This window comes from Pterocles gutturalis, unplaced genomic scaffold (assembly GCF_000699245.1).
Source record: "Pterocles gutturalis isolate BGI_N339 unplaced genomic scaffold, ASM69924v1 scaffold45804, whole genome shotgun sequence".
Taxonomy (NCBI): Eukaryota; Metazoa; Chordata; class Aves; order Pterocliformes; family Pteroclidae; genus Pterocles; species Pterocles gutturalis.
Genome location: NW_010132430.1, coordinates 20756 through 34825, shown reverse-complemented (window position 1 = coordinate 34825; position 14070 = coordinate 20756). Strand labels below are relative to the sequence as shown.

The 14070-nt window shown below is 46.9% G+C and overlaps 1 protein-coding gene across 1 annotated transcript in view; it reads right to left on the bottom strand.

Annotated features, from left to right (window-relative positions):
* Positions 1–2486: 2486 nt before the first annotated feature.
* The window catches only part of LOC104467197 (hexokinase-1-like), a 29331-nt gene continuing 17747 nt past the window's right edge, over positions 2487–14070 (bottom strand). Inside the window, 10 exon segments of the mRNA XM_010080884.1 lie at positions 2487–4306; positions 4767–5000; positions 5700–5855; positions 7924–8107; positions 10421–10520; positions 11517–11612; positions 12516–12635; positions 12739–12887; positions 13496–13725; positions 13727–13789. Coding sequence (XP_010079186.1) covers positions 4162–4306; positions 4767–5000; positions 5700–5855; positions 7924–8107; positions 10421–10520; positions 11517–11612; positions 12516–12635; positions 12739–12887; positions 13496–13725; positions 13727–13789 — 1477 coding nt within the window. The 3' untranslated portion in view covers positions 2487–4161.

The following is a 14070-nucleotide window of genomic DNA, read 5'->3' as shown; positions in this document are numbered from 1 at the left end:
GGAACCAGCAGATACATCTTCCTTCTCCACTTAATCCTCTTCACCTCCGTGGCTGCTGTGAAGAACAATTGTGTTACACAGAGGCCCAACAAACTTGTCTCACTAATAACAGAGCACAGGGCTGTATGCCCTTCTTAAAAAGCTCATTATTTTAAATCATTCCAGCCAGCAGTTTCTAGTCTAGATGTTATTTGTCCAGCCCTCTGAACTGGCCAGCCTGCTCTTCCCCAGACTGCACCGCAGAGGGAGAGCAGCAGGAGCCGTTCACAGACAGCCACCAACAAGTCTGTCTTCTGAAGGGATTCAAAACACTTTGGAAGGGAGTGTTTGCAAGGCATACATCTCTAGGATGAGACTACAGGTTGCAAAGACTCTTGCCCCAAGGAACTGAAGGACACCTCCACACAGAGTTTGATATTTCATACACATAAGCTGTACCTCTCCCATGCCCAGCTGATGTGATTGTCAGGCCTTTAAACCCTTTCAATCCTGCACCTTTCCAATGAGGGCCTTTTAGACCAAACAGGCCTACCCTGGGCATCCCATCTTCCATCCCACCTTAACAGCCAGCCAGAGCCTATTTCCGATGCCCAAGTGTCACGGAGGTGCTGGCAGTGCCTCCCCTGTGCAGCCCCTGACAGGCACTGACATTTTCCAACAGCTCAAGGCATCTCTCTCTCTCTTGCTGGGATGCAAAAAGCAGAGGACAATTTCTTCAGGTTGCAAGCAAAACTCCCCATGCCCTGAAGGACTCATACTGCAGATCCCAAGAAGTTTCTCTGCTAGAAATAGCAACAGTTAAAAAAGCAGAGACGCTCTGGGCCCTCCTTCGATACTGGAAGAAAAGGCATGCCAAGGCAGACCACATTATTTTCTGTGATATATGAGGTAACAGGAACACTGTGCTCCATAATAAATACCTGCAATTCTTCATATAAATACAGACATGATTAAATACCATGCAGCAGTAAAACACCTCCAGGTCAGCAATAAATCCCTCCTCTGCACAGTTAAATTGTGCTCTAAGCAGCAGTGGAGTCCCTGCAGTCAGTAAAGAAAAAACATTTTGAAGAATCTCATTTTTATGGCAAAGGAACAAAGAAAAAGCACAGAACGGGGTTCAGAAGTTCAGAAACACTTTATTTTGCCTTCTGCTATTTTCTTAAGAAAACAAAACAAAACAAAGTCTGCTTGTTTTAAAACCCATTCAAAAGGCTTCTGAGAGAACCCCCCAGAGGAGTAAGGAGCAGATGACATTACAACAGTGGTATGTAAATGGTCTTTTCCCCAGGAAATATAAGATTTTTGTGTTCATATTGCAGTAATTACAGCTTAACAATTAAGAGGACTATAATTGTATTCACCAAGCCTAAAAGCTTTAAGTAAGACATCTCAGCCATTGCTTGGATAACACTGGAGACATTTCTTCAGACAGTTATAGCTTGTGATTCACTTTGAACAGTTTCCTAGGGGTAAGCAGTAGTCTGGAAATGGAATCCCACCAGGTCTCCCTTTGGAAAAGAACTGCCGTGCCTTATCGAGGTCCTTACCTATGGTCCACAGCAGGAAACACTGTGCTGTTAGAAACACAAACTCACTCCCTATTTGTTGTGAGCTGGATCCAATAAACAGAACGAGCTACGCCAGCATCTCCAAAATTCACAGTCACCCTGAGACCGAGTTTAACTTCCACTTCTCATTCCTCCTCTGTCCTCCACTGACCCTAGCCCTCAGATGCCAAAGAGCTCCAAACTCAGGTCCCCAGGCACAGCTCACGCCACCCCTACAGCACTGCCGACGGCAGGCATAAGATCTGTAAATCTTCAAGCAATCAAAATGCAGTGCGTCCCCTGTGCCCAAAAACTTTCCCAACTTTTTCTATCTCCTATTTGGGGTCATAGCTGCACATCAAGGGTACCAGAGACTACTCAGGCTGTAACATAAACTGGGTTATCGGAGAAGCACAACATTAGTGTAGGCAGAAGGGGTTTTGACGTACAGCTCAATACAGGATGAGCAGCTGACACTGTGATTCTGCAAATGTTAGCCCTGCACACACAGGGAGGTTACAGACTCCAAAGTGCATCAAACTTGTGTGGGGACACAGAGACTGTAAGGTATCCATCACTGTGAATCTGGCAAAACCTGATATAATCACATTGGCTTTGATGCAGTGGGCTGGGGTTTTCTTGCACTGCAGATCCCCCTGCACGAGATGCACTCGCACAAGCTACATTGCACCCTAAGATTTGGACATTGTCAGCTCTGTGCCTGTGCTGAACTACATTAGGAAACATGAGGCATGGGGACCCGAGTAAAATCCACCCTGTTTGAATCTGACCCCGAATGCCCGGGAATAAAAACACACACACAAAACACAGGCACCAGTGGGATTAGGTTGCAGCTCTCCCTACACAATAGCTCTTCCCAAAGCACTAAGCCACCAGCCAACGGCACCTCTTCCAGAAAGAACCACTAAACACCAGTTAACGCACATCAAAAAAGTTTAATATTTTCACAAGTATCACGTGACACTAGTATCGGAGCTACTAGTGTGCAAAGTAAAAAGACCCTCTACCTTTGCAAAACCAGTTAGGCATGCAATTTTTCAGGTAGACACACACTTAAAGCTGCAATGACTGTTTGTGACTCACATGTTACTTTACAACATTCACTCACAGTGCACCATAATGCATATTGAAATGTTACCAATAGGTAGGGCAATCCAAATCTTAGAGGAGTGGAATGAGGACAAAAAGGAGTAGTTTGCAAATTTCCATCTACTTTCTGCAGGAAAAGGCAGCAGGGAAAACCATGCAGACATCTCAAATTCATTTTTGGTAGAAGAACAGGAATTAAGGACTACTGTGTGGTCTCCCTCTTTGCAGAAAGTGGCGTGACTTGCAAATGTTATTCAACGTTTGCGTTCCTAACTGCTTCTCAATTTGAGTAATGCAACTGGTATGCAAATAGAATAATGGCATTGACTTGACAGAGGACAGGATACACCAAGTGCATATGATCTTTGTTGTTGATTTAGTCCTTGGAATAAGCTGGGTCTGATTTTAGCTTTGTGGTTTGTTTAGTTTACGCACCCGGGTCCTCAAAGGCAAGATCAAAATCAAACCCTCCTATTCCTTTCTGATCACTAACTCTGAGTGTTTGTGTTTTGAGTGGCAGCTTAACAGCATTAAAGATTAAAGCTTTGTGTGGAAGCAAATACCATTTAAGGCGAGAGACGGAAGTACACACATCGGAGTGACACTGTCTAGCTGCAGGTTCAGTAGAAGGGCAGCGGCAGTGACCTGATCTAGACTAACAAAGAGAGATAGAAAATATTTTTAATAAGAACTCTTGAACAGAAGAATATAGCACAGCCCACCTAGGGACCATAAATCTGATTTCCCGGGTCTGGAGATTTGGATTACCTCAATCACCAACCACTTAGTTTTACTCTTTAGGGATTTCTTGCTGAAACATGACAGATTTCGCCCAGTAATGCAACACTATTCACAGAAGCAATGGGAAATACCAGTGGGACCAGATCTGTGGGACAGGGGCGTTAACTTTTACCAGGACAAAACAGGCATCAAGGAAGCAAGTTAAGTCACATTGTCAAGTCCCACTATAGAGTTACGTGCGTGCACAGTGCTGACACACCATAATGTTTTCACAATCGCTTTAAACGGAACAACAGCAGGTAGATACGCAGGAGGGAACTGTTGCTTTCCCTTCACTAAAAGCATCAACACCCAGGTCTGGTGGTCAGTGTGCTGGCGGTGCGCTTAACGGGGATGCTGCAAAGAACACATTTGGTACGATGCAACGGCAGCTCTCAATGCACATCACTTGGGGGCAATTTCGTCTCAGACAACAACTGATTTTTGACAGCTGCAGAAATTATAAACTGATTTTTCCATGACCTACAGATTGGGAAGGTACCAACAAGGTGAATAAGAAACATGCAGATTGGGGTCCAGAAACAGGAGATATTATTAACAGCACACATTCTATCTTGTATCCTATTTTTTTATGTCATTAGTTGTATTTTTTTTTCCCCAATAAAGCAGTGAGTTCTGGGTTTTCACCAGTTCTGGCTATGCAGTCGCTGCTTTACGAGAAAGTGCTCACAAGACAGAATCGGAGCCGGGATTGTGGAGTTCAGTTCTGCTCGGCATCACGAAGCCGGCATCCCACCGCTGTTATGAGCGCTGCCCCTTTCCCACTGCCGTCCTCAGACAGAAGGAAGGTCACGTCACAGTTGGGTGCCAGGTCTTTGACTGTTTGGTGCATGATCCTTGAAAAGCTGCAAAAGGAAAGAATGGCAGTGGGTGAGGGAGGTCCCACAGCATCCGCAGAGCGTAGCACTATCACGGGCATTTGCAGTGCTCCCCCTTTCACCAGGTGAAAACTAAAACGCTGGAAACTAGCGTGGATTTGAAGACTGGGACCAATGGGAGTTGAAGGAAAAAAGCACTTGCATGCCACCCCTGCCTCTCTGTGTGGGGTTAACCTAGATTGCTAGTACCACAACAAAGGGGAAGGAAGAGACCATGTACAGTCATCCCCTTCCCACCCATCTCTCTCCATGCACACCAGAGATGGGCACTAGTCCACTAGATCCCTTTAGAAAGCCCTGACCACTCTGATTAAGACTTCTTTTTCCTAGCAAGTAAGAGACACCAGTCTGGTGCATCAAGAGAACGGATATACAGCAACACGCTAAGGATCGCAGGCAAATAAATGCCAAGAAGGTGAATACTCACTGCGGATGTAGTTTGTACAGAGTCCCATCCACACCAACCGTTATCTCCAGGTGCTCTAATCCTCTGTTCTCCCTAATTTTATCTACAACCGCAGCCATTCCAGCGCCGCACAGCTGAGCTGCTCGCCTCGACACCGCTCCGCACACTGTCTTGACAATGATACTGTCGTCGCAGGTGCTGTTGAGCCCCAGCTGCTGGAGGATTGTTCGCACCTGCAGCAAGGCTAACCTGTCACTGCAGAAGCAGAGGAGCACAGCGTTAAAATCAAAGGTTTCTCTCAGCCGAGTCACTGCCATAAAACTACTGCACCCATGCACCCACCCACACCAGGCAGCTGCCCCCACTGCCAGCGCAAGAGAGCTCGGGGAATGCAAATTCATCCATCCTGGCGCCATGCTGCAGTGCAAGAGTCACAGGCAGCAAGGGAGGCTGCAAGGCCAGCTCTGCATTGCCTCCCCTTCTCTTTTCTTACCAAAGGGCATTGCAGGAAAATATTCTTAATGACAAACTTGTTTTTTTTTCCCCTGCCTACAAAGACTCAACGGGCTTTGAGATTACTTTAAAATAGAGAGTCTGAGAAACAAAGACACAAAAATAGCCAGTAAAGAAGTGCCCATTCAGCTAATGGTCATTCAGTTCAACAATTGCAGCTAGGCACACACAGGAAAATGGCTTGATTTCCAAGCAAGCAAACAAAATGATACAGTAAGGGAATATTTGACAGCCCTTCCCATGATTTAGCAGTGAGCATTGCTAGAAATTCAGATGATGTTTTAAAGAGTCCTCTGCACATGTGCAGGCTCTTACTGAAACCAAAATTACCTCTGGAGAACCAAGCAATGCTCTCCAGCTGTCCCTCCCTGCCAGCAGTGTCACAAGATGAGCATTACCACACTGTTTCACCCCAAACAGCCTCCCATGCAGTCCTCTTACCTCTCAATCTGAGAGAGGAACTTGGTTTCAAAGATATGCCTGGTCTTCAGCGTCTCTGAAATCTGGCCTCTGAACAGGAACCCTCGTTTGGTGAAGTCGATCAAAATATTGCGGACGATTTCCCCCAGGTACATCCCACTGATCATTTTCTCGTACCTGCAATGAAAGGCAGCGGCACAGCTCAGAGGGACGCTGCTCACGTTTGCATAGGCAACATCACAGCTGTGTTATCAGGCAGGTGTCCTGCCTGCGCATGCTAGGACCATGAAATACACAAACGAAGTTACACAGAACAGCCATTTACTAGAAAAATTGGGCAAGAAAAAGCATAAATCCTCAGTGGGAAGCCTTGTGAGCCCATCTACAAACACTTCACCTAGTCCTCACTACTGTTTTCCCCTAGCCATGCTATTGTAAATTATGGCTGGTATTTCTCCCAGATGGAAGAAATGAACACCTGTCACCAGAGACCAGAACGGTGCCCACATGAAAGCCAAATTTGCCATGTACCCCCCAGAGACAGCCCTGAGTGGAGCCCATGGAAAGCTCATCTCCACTGCACAGCGCCTGGGAGCCCTCTTGAAGCATGGCTGAGACCTTCAACAGAAAAAGCTCAGTGGCTCTGTGCAGCAAAATTACAGAAAAAAACACAAGGTACATCCACTGTGAGGGCAGCGTTTTTAAGGGATTCCTCTGCTGCAAAATGCCCTGCAAAAGATAAAAAAATATGAAAATGTATGTCCCGCACATTCCCAGGATCACTGACTGGTAACCTAGCAAGCTGGGGGACCAGGGTTGGTTTTCAATTAATTCCAGCACCTGGTTTCCAGTAGGGAACCAGGAACACAAAAATCACAGGGAGGAACTAGGCTGTCTTGAACCCCTCTAGCCCCCAGCTTTGCACACAGGTCCCGAGCTGCCCACTTGCAGGCCTGTCCCCAGGATAAAGAGAGGGAATATCTTCAGACCTCTCCTGGCACACGACAAGGAGCGGTCCACAAGTGATGCTCAGCACCAGTACAGGGCAGCCGTGCACTGAGGAGAGCAGGAAGCAGCATCATTCTGGTTTAAATGGAACATTTTGTGCTCTGTGACTGAGCTGTGCCCTTACCAATGAGAACGGAACACTTTTCCATTTATTGAAAAGTGCATTTAGTGATTTATTTCACCTCCTGAAGCTCTAAAGCCATGTTTCTGCCTGGATTGAGCGGAGCCCAGTGCACTAGCCCCCTGGAAGCCAGCCATGCAGTCCATTTAATACTACAAACTCTCTCTGTCTTGTACCCAGCAAGCACCTTCCCTCCTCAGTGCCTAGCTCTCTCTGGAATAAATTATTCCCCCTGGCAGTCTCTGCTACTGCCTCTGGCTGCCTGTTCCATGCCAACTCCTCTGCTGCATCAGGTTTGCTCAGCATCCACCTCTCTGGGTCTGTTTGAGCTCTAACCTCTAAAGAGCTTCCTAAGGGACCTGCCAACCTCTCTGCATCCCCCAGGTTTTCAGGCAGATATACGCCAATCACAAAATGTTTTTAAAAGCTCCTGGCATCAAAGCATTGCTGCAGAGAAATTATAAAAAATTGCAGTGTGAGCATGCAGCAGTCTCAATCCAGTTTCATCGGCACTGGGTACACCTCCTTGCCAGCTCTTTCTTGAAGGGGGCATGGAGGGAACTTGCCCAAACAACAGCTGGACTCCCAAAAGGGGACCAACCTCCAGGGCCAAGAAAAGCAGGTCCTCTAACATGACATATTTCATCCAGACAACTGCCTGGAGTAAGAGCTGGCTGCAACTGCTAGAAAGCTTTACAGTGAGCAGCTCCAAGCTTCAACCACGCTGGCTGGTCCAAGCTGAGGATTTCCACAGGCAGAGCCCTGTACAAAGAGAGTTCAGCTGAAAGAGATTAAACTGAGACCAAGAGCAAAAGAATGACAAGCCATCTTAACCCCCTCAGTACAACATAGGATGAGAAAAAGTGTCTCTTAGTAATTTCAAGACTCTTGAAGTGCTCACCAAAAACCCTGCTGCAGTCCCATGGCAGCAAATAAGCTGCAAAAAAAAAGCCGTGACCAGGAAAAGCACAGAAGAGGGAGATCCCACAGGACAGCAGGGCTGCAGTCATTGTCAACTCAAGCTCTCCCTTCCCTGACCAGGAGAAATCCAATTCTTTCTTAAAAGCATTTAAGGCAGCCTGGCTTATCCTTAGTACCCCATTTATCAGGCAGTACCTTTGCTTTCCAGCATTTAGTGAGTAGTCATCAACTGCTTTGTCATATATTGTCCTGATGTCGTCCAGGCATCCATTATCCCCGAACGCGCCCCACTCCGTGTTCACGCACATCCGCCCTTGCTCCCCATCCACCATCTCTATGTTTCTCATCTCTTCCATGTAACAGGCATTGCTGCCAGTTCCTGAAAGAAGAAAATACTGAAATTACTCTCTTCGCTTGGAACAAAACAACACTAGCACGAGCACGACAGCCTTGACAAAACTTGAATGTCTTTTTTTCTGAATGATGAAGTCAATCATTATTTGAAACATTGCAAAAAAAACCAAAACAAAAAAAAAACCAAAAAACCCCCCACTCTTCAATAATCCTAAATTGAGGGAAGATGTTACTGCTGTGGTGCACTGCTTGGGAGGCTCAGAGAAGAGGCTCACCCATGCCAGCCCCAGGGTGGAGCAGCAGTGCGGCACTTTTGGCACACCAACCCTCATGTGCTTGTGAACCCAAAACCACAGCAAGCAACCAGCTGGATTTTGAAGTTAGGAACCACCTTCCTAGCCCACAGACTCACAAAGTTCAGGGGAAAATTCACTGAAGTGAAAACCTCAGCAAGTTCCAAGGTATCAGGCAAAGTAAACCCCAGGGGCTTTACCAGCTAATGGCAGTATATTTTTTAGTTCTTGCTTGTTTTTTTTTTTCTGATTCAAATTACTTAAATAGTTTCCCTGGCAAGAAGGTTACTGTTTAAAGGGGATCCCACTGAGTGTGGCATTTACAAGCGCTCCATGTACACAGAGGCCTCAGGGAGCAAAGCTTTACTAGCAAAGAGAGGCAGCTTTTCCTGTTATCTGAGGCAAAAGTTTTCTTGAAGTTGCCTACCAAACTCTCATTTAACCCCACATCACAGATTCTGCACCAATTATATCAGCAAGTCTGTTTTCCTTTGAGATTTTTTATGGTAGTATATCAATAAATTCTGAGCAAAACCAGGTCCTCCTGCAGTGCTCCCCTGCTGCGGGAGAGCTGAGCCACAGCACGGGGTTTAGGGGGAAAGTCTGGGCTTGCAGACCAAGACCCAGGTTTGTGAGACCAAACCAGACCAAACCCAGCTGTGGACCAGCAGTACTGGCCAGCCTCCCAACACCACCTCTCTTTGTCCAGACTGAGCCAAGTGTGGGTTGCCTAAACATGTGGATACCTATTAAATACAGGCTGTTAGACTGACAGGCTTTTAGAAGATCTCCTGTTGCCAGCAGATGCAAAGCAGAGACCTGGTCTCATCAGTGGCAGTTTCCAAAGTATTCATCAGGGGAAACTCAAAGCATCAGTTCTCCTGGACAGAAGCGGCACTGGGCAGAGACAGGGCACCAGGGCAATGTGAATTCGCCCTTGCAAGAATATTTTTCCCTGCCAAGCAACAGCAGGGAAGTTCACCCACCACCTCCCTGCACTAGGGAGAGCAGGGAGGCTGCCAGCTCATGCAGCAAGCGTGGTTGGTCTGGCCAAGGCAATCCAGGCAGAGGGAGCTCTCACAGCCCCAGGGCTTTGGCTCTCATTATCCCAGATGTACCCAGGCCACCTCTGACCCTCTGCTCTGCAGGCAGGCATGCTGGCAGGCCTGCAGCGGCTGGTACTCAGAGGATGCTCTCAGCACCCCAAGGACACGCTGTCCTTCCTGCAGGGAACTCTGTCCTGGAAAACATGCCACCAGCGGAGCTGCGCAGACACGGCTTCCTATCCACACCACACTGTGCTGACTCATCCTGGATATTTTCCAACTGTCTGGAGGAGAAACTGGTGGCGTTTATTTTCCTACAAGCCACACAGCTCAAAGTGTCCTTAAAGCTTGAAGGTGCCTCGTCCCCTTCCCTCCCTCTGAAAACTCATTTCTCTGGAGAGCTTTGGGAATTCACGCCACCACGTGCTCAGGGACCCCAAGCGTGGCATTTGCAAAGGCACCAGCAGTTGCCTGTGGAATTATTTCAGCTGTCTCACTGCTGGGAAGGGAGCTGTCACTTGCTGCATTCTGTCTGTCAGAGCTTTCCATCACATGCCATTCAGGAATTGCTGCTGTGTTTTACAAGTTTATTCTGAGAGATTACATGCTCAAGGAAAGCTGTGTGCTACCTGAAAACCCTGGCAGGGAAACTCTTACAGGCTATCTAGGAGCTGGTGAGGCTACTTGAACCCACATTTGCTTGATTCCCAAGCAGCACAGTGCCCTCCCAGTTAAAACAGGCAGGATTTGTTCAGCATTACAGACTTCACTTATCTCAATGCACCACGCACAGAACTAAGCTGGCTGTTGAGTTTTGCTCTTAATTCATTCACACAGCTTGTTTCCAAAGGAATAGCTGTTAGTCTAAAAATCTTTCACTCACAGACACCCCACTTATATCAGTTAACCACAGGGATGGCTCCACAAGAACATAGACAGATGTGTCCACGTGCTGTTTAATAAAAAAAGTGCCAAGTAAAAAGCAGCTCTAACACATACCCACAATGAGTCCAATTTCACAGTTTGGGTCTTCATATGCACAAGTCATCATTGTGCCCACTGTATCATTCACCACGGCCACCACATCCAAGTCAAACTCCTTTGGAAGAGAGAAATAAAACAGTGAGAACTCTGTGCTTGGGGCAACCCCTCACACCAAAGGGGACAAGAAAGGATTATACCATTGGAAATTCTGTCAAAGCACACTGGAAACAAACAGTTGAAAGCACCAGCCTGATTTTACACATGCCAGCAGTTAACTAAGACCTCACATGGTCTAACTACAATAGATTGTGTCTTCAGGAAAAAGTATATTCCTGGCTGTTCTCTTTGGCTTAGATATATTTAAGTACAGATCTTGTACACAGGCACATGGTAGAGGGCTATTGCCATTCTATATTACAGCAGTGCAGTAGCAAGTCCAGTAGCAAAGGTTTTTAAGATCCTCTTCTCACTTGCTAAGAAAACTCTGCTAAAATTAATGCTCTCCTCAGGCTATTTTTTTTCCCTTCCTAGAAAGATTCAGCTAAGTTGCTTGAGTCTTTTTCAAGAACAAGGGTTGGGAGGGGAAAAAACTGTCATTTAGGGTGCACTGAGGTGGATTCCTGCAATCACTACATTGAAAACTCCTGCCTTCTCCATGCTCTGATGCAGTGAAAGCTGCCACAGGGTTTGGAAAGAAGCCTTGAAAGTTCTGCCAAATATAGCAAGTTTGTAGTCTCTGGGGAAAAAACAAAACAAAACAAAGCAAAAAACCCAATGAAACAAAATCCCCAGTGTGGCTCATTTTGAGTAGGGATTTCAACTTGGTGGCTGAACTCTCCCATTTCCACTGCACACCCTCTAGCCCATCCTGTGTCATCATCAGGCTACAGGCCAGCACCAGAGCCAGCACAGCCACATGGCATCAGGGGCTGCTGTATCTGGACCCGCTGCAAGGCAAACACCTTCCGTGCAGGACACGAGGCACAGCCCGTTTCCTCGAGGCACACAAACCCTGTGAGAGGGAACCAGCCTGAGCCACAAAGTCTGACAAGTCTGGAGCAGGGGGAGAAGTAGGAGGAGAAAAAGAAAACAAAAACAAAAGAAAAATCACCTCTCTTCTTTTAATTCCTTCTCTAAGCAAATACACCACATCTTCTCCCTCGCAGTCTGTAGCTTTGAAGCCTTTTGTCCAATTGAGGAGGATACCCTAAAAAGAAATAAAACAGGTTATCAAGTTTCCTGGTTCACTGCTTATTTCCTCCTTCACTTATGTATTAATATACACCTTATTTTCTCTAAGACTCAAATGCTATTCTGTACACTTGACATTTCAAATGCTTTAGTGTAAGGTTATACAGAAAAGTCTCCTATGAAGAGGAATATCTCTTTATATAGGTGGAATTTGCATCTAAAACTACTAATCACGCTTGGTTTCCAAATTTCCAGAGCAATGCAACAAACTCAAAAGAAAAGAAAAAAAGTGTGACAGAAACAACAAACTCAAAAAAAAAAAAAAAAAGGTGTGACAGAAAATATGCCTTTCTTCAAAAAAAGTGCTAAGCAGACAGGAAACTACTAACAGCTGCACAGGTGAAGATGGTGGAAGTATGTGGCAGTGAAGAAATTAAACATGAAAGCAAAGAGGAAAATGGGTACACTTGTCAGGGACACGCTGCAGGCTGCACTGTCACCTGCAGGGTGACAAAGCTGGGCAAGCCCTGGTCCATCCGCTGCATCTGGGAGACCAGATCAGCTGGGGAACAGGAGCTGGCAGCAGGGGTGGACTGTTGCTTACTGCTCACAAAACCCCAGAAGTATCACAGTCCAGCAGGTTTATGTGTTTTGAAAAAAAAAATGACACCTTAAAAAAGGGGTATCGCCACCACAGAAAATGTAAATGCTCTCACCTGCCCCAGCCATGGGCTGAGCAGCATTTGCATTACTACCTTTAAAGGAACTGTTTATAGGAGCAGCTGTATCAGTGAGGGTCAGAGCATGAACCCCCACACTGTGCAAACTGCCTGTAAACATCATGTAGATGACATGAGGGCAGAGAAATCAGGCCTAGCATAAGCACAAAAGCAGATTCAAAAGATACTAAGGAACTTACAGCATCCAGGCTGGTCTGCTTGCAAGGGAAGGAAAACGTGAAGCCAAGAGGAAGACGGGCGCCTTTTATCCCCATATAATCCAGGAAGTCAGAAATGCAGGTAACGATGTGATCAAACAGCTTTAAAGAGAAAAGTCATGCATTTGAAGTTGTACGTGTTACAGGCTCTTCGGAAGGTATATAAAAAGTAGTAGTGCTGCCAAAGAGAAACACAAATCCTCACCTCTTCTCCTGTTCCCTGCATCACCTCTATAGGAATGGCATAGATCTTGTTGTGCATCTCAACTGTTCTCCTCTTACCACTGCGGATTTTCACCAGCAAAACTCTAAAGTTTGTCCCTCCAAGGTCAAGTGCCAAAAAGTCTCCATTCTCTGTAAGAATATGCGTGCATGCATTTAAAGAACCATAAGTAAAATCTTTAAAAGTGCTTTCACCAGAAAGTGCTTTGATATAAAATCTCTTAGAAACTCTCAGCTGGGAAGATCTTCATCAAAGGAGGATTTTAGATGCTGCTCTGATTATTCCAGCTGTTTTGTTTGTGTTTCTTGGGTTTGTTTTGTTTTAAACCAACAAGGGAAATTTTTTTAAGCCAACAAGGGCAACACTACCCACACAACTGGTCCCTGAGAGAAAGCAGAAATTCGGCCAGCCACCCCAAAATGCAAATAACTACTCAGGTTGTGAGGACAGGGTTCAAATGGGTTTAGGTTATGAGTCCAGCTGTGATTTTCTCTCCCCAGGCCCTGGCTTGCTTGCACTGAGGGGCAAATACATGGGGCTGGGCTGTCAGCAAGCAGCACAAGGGCAGCACAGGCTGCCCTACCCTGGGATTTTCTCTTTTGCACAGCTCAGGAGGCTCCTCTTTCATTGCACCAGATCTGCTCACCCTCCACCAAACCCAAACCCCATCACTGGGAGCCCATTTTGGGTGCTCCGCAGCCAAGCCAGTGCTCTCACCCCAGCAGGGGCATGCCTCTACCTGTCCCATCCGGTGTGCTGCGGACGAAGGTGGGCAGCATTTTCACTTTGGCAGTCTCATGAGTCTTCTTCTTCAGCCCTGCTTCCATCTCTGCCCTCATCCTCTTCTTCACCTGCAGCAGCTGCTCATGGGTGAGCTTGAACTCGGCCAATGTCTCGTCAATGAGCCGGTGCTGTTCCGACAGCCGGTATGCCACCGCCGTCACCATTGCCGCTCCCTTCCCACTGCCTCAGGAATCTCACTTCCGAGTCAGGCACCAAGCGCCGGGTGGTTTTGTGCAAGCGCCGGGCATACCTGTGGAGAAGGGAGGCTGCAAGCCCACCGTCTGCATTGCCTCCCCAACAGCCCCCAAAATCTACGCTGCTGACACAGACCAACTGCAGAACGGGCGAGGAGCCCCATCACACCCAAACTAGCTACAGCCTCCCAAGTCGGAAAACTGCCGGGGGAGAGCAGTTCTTCCCTATGGCCTCTTTCTTCCTGAATTTCTAAGAGAAGCCAGCAAAAAGCAGGGAGGAGCATCAGAGTCTCATCCCCTGAGCCTAACCCTAGATGGGAGAAACCCCCTGGCTCCA